General features: G+C 46.7%; 1 protein-coding gene across 1 annotated transcript; it reads left to right on the plus strand.

Annotated features, from left to right (window-relative positions):
- The first annotated feature begins 1964 nt into the window (after positions 1-1964).
- Positions 1965-8273, plus strand: LOC123100142 (CCR4-NOT transcription complex subunit 9). The gene is made up of 9 exons (XM_044522116.1): positions 1965-2355; positions 2803-2877; positions 5513-5602; positions 6163-6205; positions 6354-6460; positions 6744-6839; positions 7420-7631; positions 7722-7791; positions 7893-8273. The coding sequence occupies exons 1-9, from the start codon at positions 2167-2169 to the stop codon at positions 8007-8009; spliced, it is 999 nt and encodes a 332-aa protein (XP_044378051.1). The 5' UTR covers positions 1965-2166; the 3' UTR covers positions 8010-8273.
- The last annotated feature ends 790 nt before the right edge of the window (positions 8274-9063 follow it).

Raw genomic sequence — 9063 nt, forward strand, 5'->3', positions numbered from 1 at the left:
ACCATCTAATGATGACTACAACCACTGGAGCGAGCCAAAAACGCGCTGCCATCATCGCCCCTTCCTCACTGGAGCCGACAAAATTTGTTGTAATTGATAGTCTGGAAGTTGTTATGCTTAGGACCTAAAGGACCAACACACCAGAAAAGCAATCGTTGCCGATAAATCAAAGCGTCGATAAGAAGGATCCAATCTGTAGATACACGAACACAGGCGAACGAAGACTAGGTCCAAGCAGATCCACCGAAGACAAAAACCGACCGAATCCCATAAGATCCATCGGAGACACACCTTCACACGCCCTCCATCGAGGATAGACGCACCATCAAGACAGGGGGCTAGGCGTCGAGAATCTTATTTCATCTTCAGAGAGCCGTCGTCGTCGCGTCTTTGAGCACGGCGGCATTCTTCTTCGAGTTTGTCTTTCGAGCTTCGACACCCCTCGAGTTCGTTTGTTTGGACGTAGTCCGCGGAGCTCTATTGTAGATTCCTGCCGTTTTCTTGGGGTGGCTAGGTAAGGGTTTCTCGTCATGTGGCGAGATTTGATGTCACGTGCTTCAGATCTATGCAAGAGTTCAACGGCGATGACTACGGCTCTAGGGCGCTCGTCCTTAGGAGCACATGCATAAAGACTTCCCGGCTTTCATCGACAAGGTCAAAGCCGGCTCCGGCAGGGGAGCAGCGATATCGGCGCGTCGATGGCTCATTATGCCGCTATTAGTGGTCGTTTGGTGGCCTCGAAATCTCGATGCAATTTTTATTAAGTTTGAGATGCTTTGTACTTTCGGTGAACTTTTATAATATATCCAACCCTTTCCGGAAAAGATGCCAACTATTTATAAAAAGCACATGCTAAAAATTCTTAAATTTAACTACATGGCAAAAAAGGTCATAGTAAAAAAGAAGAAACCAACAAAAACAATACAGTGGTCCAAAATGGAGACAAGGAAAGATCATACATGGCATTGCATATCATAATTGAAAAAAGACGTACAAGGAATTTGCCATGCTTTATATTGTTTTCAAAAACATAGAAATCACACACAGGGAATTGCTATGATAATAAATAAATAAAATTGACATGTTATTAAAAATAAATTTGCCATGTGAAAAAGTAGAAAAACATTTCCGAAATTGCCATGAATAAGTGATAAAATTTCCATGTGAGTATTACAAAAAGACTCAAAATTGACATGTTTGGAAGACAACAATGTTATTAATTTGCCATAGGACCAAGAGAAAATTTATCTAAAATTGGCCATGTGTACAAAGCAACTAGACACGTCAACATTACAATAAATTTTTAAATTTGCAATTTGACAAGTTCAAAAATTAAAAACTAAATCATGTACATTTTTTTAATTTTTTGCCATATATCTAAAACAAAAACTTAAAAAGAACGTAAGATTTCCATTTCACCTTTCTTCCCACCACCCCTTCGTCTAACCTTTCATATATATGATAATCAATCACCTTAATTTACTTACGTTCTGAACCAATTGCACTTTAGTTTACTTACCAAACTTCTAATCAAAATAAAAAATAATTCACGGTCAGAATTTGATGAGCATTTATTTACAGAATCGCATTATTATTGACAAGTAAATCACAAGCTAACATGTTAGAATATTAATATCCTGTTGCAACGCATGAGCATTGTTCTAGTAAAAAGAAGAAAAAAAGAGAGGAGAAACTAGGACCCAATACCAAGTCTCCCGGGTGGAGGCTTGAGGCACTAGCCAATGCAATGGACAGGTATGTTTGGATAGGATGGAGTTCGAGCCGCTTTTGTGTTCTACGAACAAGTTTCACAGCTGACGTGTCACCTGTTCCCCGCTCCAAGATTCGTGCGACGCATCAGACGCTCAATGAGGCATTCATGCGGGGCAGCGAGATTTATGACATTCCCGATAACCTTTTTTTTAGATTAATAACATTCTTTTTTGAGAAATATTGTCTCAAAGGTTTGACTGGAGAAGAGATCCGAATTACCGTCCCCGTGCTTTCAGCAAATAAATCCATCCTAATCCGTTTTCGTTTCATCCAATTCGTTCGAGCAATCGTTCGTCACAAAAATAAAAAAGCGATCGAGGTCATTGCCGAAGGCTGGGCCGATCGCTGTTTCGCCGCTCTCGTGCAGTGCCGGTTGCAGTTGGTGCGTCCGCGATGGTGACGGCGAATCTGCAGCGTTCCCTCGCCGTGCCCCCTTCCATCAGGGCTTCTCCCTCGCCGATCGCCAGCGGCGCTGCCGTCGTGCAGGAAGGCAATGGCAGGGACCTGGAGTCGGCGGAGCAACTGGTGCTCGACCTCTGCGACCCCGCGCTGCGCGAGCACGCCCTCTTGGTCATCTCTAAGGTTCCGTCACGTGCACTGCCCTTCTAGGGTTTTAGCGCCTGCTAGCTATTGTTGTATATATATAATCGATTTGCTCGCACTATGCGCAAGGGCATCGTTACGGGAACAAATCTATTTGCTTATAGATTAGCTCAAGCACACTGTCAACTTTATATTGTGTCTACACTTATATAGATGTAGAGTTGCTAGGGTATGAAAATCAATTTATGCATTCATCGCCAATACGGTTGTTTTGATGAGCTAGTTTTATAAATCTTAACTTACTAACAAGTAGTTTATCAACTGCTCTTTTGTAGCTAATTCAGAACAATTATGCTCAACTTTCCCCTAAAAACTTATGCTGAACTAAGAACTTGCAGATTAATTGCATGCTCAGTCTAACAGCTAATGCATTTTGTGAGGCAATACTATTTCTTATAAGTAAACCAGCCCAATAACTCTTTCCAGAAAAAGGAGATTTTTCAAGATGCGTTGGCCCCGCTATTGTGGCACTCGTTCGGTACTATTGCTGCTCTACTTCAGGTATATATTTTTAATCATTTGTCCTCTATGTTTATGGCATGCTTAAATTAAGAATTGTTAGGAGCTAGGGTTCTGCCGATTCTAGGGCGGAGATTGTAGAGGAAAGATGGAGGAAGACGAGGACAAGGGCGCGGCGGCCGGCGGCTGGGCGCCGTCCTTGCGTCGTGGAGAAGAGGCGGCGGCGGCGCAAGAGGCGGCTAGGGTTAGGTCTCCCGGCTCCCTAAGAGAAGCCGAGCAAATAATGATTACTTCTTGTTTGATTAGATCGATATATCTCCTCTCCTTATATAGAGAGGTTTACTTGACTCCTAAGCAAACGACCCTAATAACGATAAGATAATTGGGCTAAGCCCCTAATAACAATAAGATAACTTGGGCCACAACCCACTGGGCTAAGCCCCTAATATGCCGGTCATAACACTTCTCCCCGCCTGCACAAACAGCTCGTCCTCGAGCTGTAAGGTGGGGAAGCGCTGGCTGAACTCCTCGAGGTGATCAACCAGCGTCAAACACCTTCGCGACAGCTGGGGCGGCCAGGTCGGCGGCGACGGCGTCCTCCTCAATGTAGTCTGCAGCCTCCAGGTAGAAGAGTCGCGGGCAGACGTGGCCGGCCGTGTAGGGCTCGTCGCAGTTGAAGCACAACCCTTGGCGGCGACGCTCGAGTAGCTCGGCCGAGGTGAGCCGGTGGAATGGGCGCGCCGCGGAAGCCTGAGCAGGCCGACCCTGCACGGGAACATCCGGCTAGGGTAGCGGCCCGAGACGGTGATGCCTGCTGGATGGCCACCGCGCGACGCTCGAACGCGCGGGCGTAGTACATGGCCGTCTGGAGATCTCGGGGTCCCCGAAGCACCACGTCCACGCGGATGTGATCTAGAAGTCCACCGACGAAGAGGTCGGCCCGCTGCTGCGCCGTCACGCCCGACGCGTGGCATGCCAGGGCCTGGAAACGGTCGGCGAAGTCCTGAACCGTGGAGGTGAAGGGAAGGCGTCCGAGTTCCGCCAGCCGGCTCCCGCGTATCGGCGGCCCGAAGCGAAGGAGGCATAGCTCGCGAAAGCGCTCCCATGGGGGCATGCCGCCCTCGTCTTGCTCGAGGGCGTAGTACCACGTCTGTGCGGCGCCCCGAAGATGATATGAGGCGAGCCAGGTGCGTTCCGACGCGAGCGTGCGTTTCCCCCGAAAGAATTGCTCACACAGGTTGAGCTAGTTGAGGGGGTCCTCGGCGCCGTCGTAGGTGGCGAAGTCGAGCTTGGCGAAGCGCAGCGGTGTCTGAGCATGACCGCCGTGAGCGTACGGCTCGGCGGTACGGAGCAGCGAAGAGGATGGCGTCGGTCCGGTGTGCACAGGTGGTCCTCTGGGAAGCGGTGGCCCGGCGCAGCCAGTGTGGAAACCCGTAGAGCCGGAGGGCGCCGGTTGGTCCGCGACCATGGTGTAGACTGGCGGCGGTGACGTCCCGGCCAACCAGGCCGGAAGCTGGGACGGAGAGGGCGGGAACCGCACTTGCTGAATCGGCACGCCCGCCGACGCGGTTGTATTCAGCCCGGTGCTGGGTGGCGGAGGCGCCTGTAGCGGCAGCTGCTGCGGCATGGAAACGGCGGAGGCCGCGGCCGGCCATTGAGGCTAGAGCGGGGCGGTGGCGGGGGCTGGCTGGTGGCTGCAGCTGCAGCGGCCCGACCAGCGCCGCGGTGGCCCTTGGTGCGGCGGCTGCCAGGGCGGCGGCGGCGGTAGCTGCAGCTGTGGCTGTAGCAGCCCGACGAGCGCGGCGGAGGCCGCCGGGTGCGGGGGCTGCCACGGCAGCAGCATCGGCTCGGTGGCGATGGTTGGTGACGCGGCCGGCGGCAGATCCCCTGGACGGCTGTGACGAGATCGTTGAGGACGCCGGTCATTTCCGCCGGGGAGTAAACCAGCGGCACGGTGGAGGGTGGTGGCAGCGGACCCGTGGAGGGGGCGGCGACTGGCCGGTGGAGGCGCTGGCGGTGGAGCCCAGCGGCGCCGTGGAGAGGATCGGCGGCGGTGCGGTGGTGGTGGGCAGCGGCGGGATTGGTGGTGGTGCAGACATGGTCGAAACCGAGCTACCTGATACCAAGGTGTTAGGAGCTAGGGTTCTGCCGGTTCTAGGGCGGAGATTGTAGGGGAAAGATGGAGGAAGACGAGGACGAGGGCGCGGCGGCCGGCGGCTGGGCGCCGTCCTTCCGTCGTGGAGAAGAGGCGGCGGAGGCGCAAGAGGCGGCTAGGGTTAGGTCTCCCGTCTCCCTAAGGGAAGCCGAGCAAATAATGATTGCTTCTTGCTTGGTTAGATTGATACATCTCCTCTCCTTATATAGAGAGGTTTACTTGACTACTAAGCAAACGACCCTAATAACGATAAGATAATTGGGCTAAGCCCCTAATAATAATTAATAAGATAACTTGGGCCACAACTCACTGGGCTAAGCCCCTAATATGCTGGTCATAACAAGAATAAAAAAAGAATGAGAAGCTTTGAGCATACTTATTCTTAATTTTTTTTTATGAATTGATGATCTGTTCCTGAAAATGTGTGTGTACTTTATTTCTTCTGTTATGTCCTTCAAACTTGCCGAGGTTTCAACTAAGCTTCTAACTTGCTATATTTTGGCAATCTGGAAACAAATACAGGAAATTGTGTCGATCTATCCTGCACTTGATCCTCCAACTTTATCACCAGGTGCATCAAACCGAGCCTGCAACGCACTTGCACTCTTTCAGGTACATTTTGATTTTTTTTAAGAAAAGAGAAGTTCAGGATAAAGAAGAAAGTTTTGTTGTTGTCTTGGATACTAAGAAAAAGCAGAACCGGGAAGTCCATTCTGTTTATAAGGTTCTAAGCTAAGAAACGCTATTCTTATCTTGGGCTCATATATGAGCCAAATAACTAGAAGTTCACGATCAATTAAATCTCTAAGTTCCTAAATTCTTTATAAAAAGCGATCCATGTAGAGAACAAGCCAAAACACACATACGTAAAATTCAGTAAAATTTAAAATCAGTTATGATCTGGGCTTAATTTAACATAGAAAATTCAGCGATTTTTCCTTAGCTCGCAGAATATCATTTTCTTAACAAGATATATGTGTGTGATCTATTCTCTACATGCTTGGCTCTTTTTCACAATTTTCTGAAAGTCATGGTATGTTTCTTCCCTAAATTACCATATTGGGTTCATATGAACCCAAAATCAGAAAATCCGTTCTGAGGATTGATCCCTTTAAGTTGGTTAAGTTGATGTGTCTAAGTTTTATTCTTTTTCATTTTAAATCCTTTTGCAGTGTATTGCATCACACCCCAAGACAAGGATGCTTTTCTTGAACGGTAAACAAGCACATCCTTTAGCTTATAAAAGTTGTTGTACACTCTGGAAGTGCACTGCCTCCAACCCACACCCCAACTATTTGTAATGTTTTTTCTATATTATTCTTGCTAGCTATTCACTTACTGTCTTCTTCGGTTTTTTTTCCAGCTAATATTCCAATCTTCATGTATCCCTTCATGATTACGAAAACCAACACAAGACCTCTTGAGCACTTGCGGCTTGCCAGCTTGGGTGTTATAGGTGCTCTTGTTAAGGTAACCTACATATGGAAGTTTACATGAATTAGTAAATTCATTATAATGTATATCCAACTCTGGATAGGAGTACTAATTCTGTAATACCGTGTCAATGGATATTCATGTTGTTATTATTCCAAACTTGGCCATTGGAACTAAAAAGATGGGGCTTCCTTATGTGGAAGGAAAACATAACTAATCTTAGAACTTGATTATAAGAGCAGGTGATGATTGTATCTGCATGTGTTCATCAATACTATGCAAGTGAAAATCTAACTGATTTACCTTGTGATACATGCAGACCAATGATCCTGGAGTTGTCGAGTTTCTGCTGAGAACTGAAATAATTCCTCCGTGCCTGTTTTGCATGGAGAACGGCCATGAGCTGTCAAAAACCGTATGTACCTAGCATCTCAGTCCTCACCTACAACAATCCTCATTTTCTGATCGCTCTATAGATCTAGCACTAGCAAAGGTGAAACTTCTTTAATGTTTTTTGTCTGAAGGGTATATGGAACATTACACTACCATCAGTTCACGTTTTGATCAGGTCCAGAATGTAAGCTAGACCGTACATTATCCTTAGTATCTTGTCCCAAACCAGGCTTGTTCTAGTGGGATCCTAAACCCACCTTACAGTTAATAAATCCAATGGATGGATTATCGTAAGAGGCCTCAAAAGAAGTTCTTTGGTAATCCAGCAACTATTCTTGCTGCTAATTTCAGTATCTGACGATTATAAGGTTTTATCAGTTACCACTTGAACCTGACGATTTATAACGTTGTCGAAATGTAAATATGCCAACTTTGCTGTGACATCTCTCACTGTATAAACCACACAAGTTGAACATGAACTTAAGATTTGTTCAGGCTTTCTAGGTCGAATTCGAAGTTGAATTCTAGGCAACAAGTTTATACTTCTAAACAAGCACCGCCGTCAACTTCAGTTACACTGATTTAGTAAAGTTTATATGCAGGTGGCTACCTTCATTGTCCAAAGGATTATCTCTGATGATCTTGGATTGCGTTACATGTGCACCAACGCTGAGCGTCTGCTTGCTGTGGTCCAGATTTTAGCGCAGATGGTAAATTCTGAGCGTCTGCTTGCTGTGGCCTCTGTTCAGCGTGATCCCGCAAAGTTGGTCAAGCACGTTATCCGGTGTTTTCACGGGTTATCAGCTGATGCCAGGTTCGTGCTTCCATCTGTGTGTTACATGATGATTCTCCGTCTATGTTTGATTGACATGCACCAATTTTATCCTTTGCCAATCATGCGCAGGGCATGCGCTGCATTGCAAATCATCCTCCCTGACGTGTTGAAAGATGGGATGGTCGATACGTACCTTGTTGTGAGTCATGTTAACCCGTTTGTCATTACCTTTCCATTATCATCACAAAAATGACAAGTCTGTTGCTAAAATTTTAAAAATATATGTTGTGAAAAACACAGGATGACCTTGCAACAAGGCGCTGCCTCCAGCAACTGCTGCATAATGTGAAAGTGGGAGGCGTGGGAGGAGCTCCTCAGCCAGGCCTGGATCACATGATGGGGATTTTAACAATTTAGCTAGTTGTTGCAATTCACGGTATGATACCTTGTATATTCTGTGAGTTGAAAGTAGGTTTTTGCCATGTCAGATCAACATTTTTAAGAAGAAAAGAAAGACGACTTGGTCATGCTCCAATGCTCGTCCCTTTTATCTATGTGGGGCCCTTCAATTCTGATCAAGGCATGTATATCTAATTTAGGCAGCATTACATTCAAGTAAACATTAGAAGTTTAGTCCCTAAAATGAAGGTACGATCGCTCGTTCCTTCCGAAACTTCTTCGCCGTCGCTGTTTTAGCCCCAAGTGGATCGCTCGGCTTGCTCTGCTTCTTTCTACGGCAAGCACGCGAGTGTTGATTAATGGCTCACCAGGGGATCAGTTCTGGCATGCCCGTGGGCTACGTCAAGGGGATCCCATGCTCCCCTCATGTTCGTAGTGGTTACGGATGTTCTGACGGCCTTGTTCAGGAAGGCGGAAGATGCGCAGCTGTTTGATTCTTTCGCGCCTTGGGGTATTGGAGTATTAATCTACCGGTGAGGAGACCTTATCTTTCCTGTTACCATTTGGGTTAATCTTGATCCAGTTATCTGATTGCTACCGATATGCCGGTGGACTGATTCTGAGGTTTGCTACCACATTGGTGATTACTGATTAGTGATGGAGAAATCTTACTGCTAATGATAGCTCGGTGCTTCCAGGAATTAAGGAAAAGTAGTCGCTGCACCCAAGTTCATTGCACCCTCGATGAACAAAAATAAAATAAAAAAAGCAAAAACTCTGAATTAAAGGCGAAACTAAAACTAAAAATATGTATCTAGGAGTAAAATGGATTTTCTTTTCCTTTACAAAATGGTTCATCATGCAAACAAATGACAAAGGTTCATATAATTACTTGTCAGTAACAACGCGGCAAGTGTTGTAAAAGCAACCTCATCAGCAGATTTTATTGTGTGGATCCGCTTCGAGCAAGTTTGTCAAGGTTCGTGGATCACCATGCATGATTGGCGCGAGTTTTGCATAAAGTTAGCTCAATGAGAATGAGGTGAGCTCTAATTGACTTTGGGGCTACATG

This window comes from Triticum aestivum, chromosome 4D, assembly GCF_018294505.1.
Source record: "Triticum aestivum cultivar Chinese Spring chromosome 4D, IWGSC CS RefSeq v2.1, whole genome shotgun sequence".
Lineage (NCBI taxonomy): Eukaryota > Viridiplantae > Streptophyta > Magnoliopsida > Poales > Poaceae > Triticum > Triticum aestivum.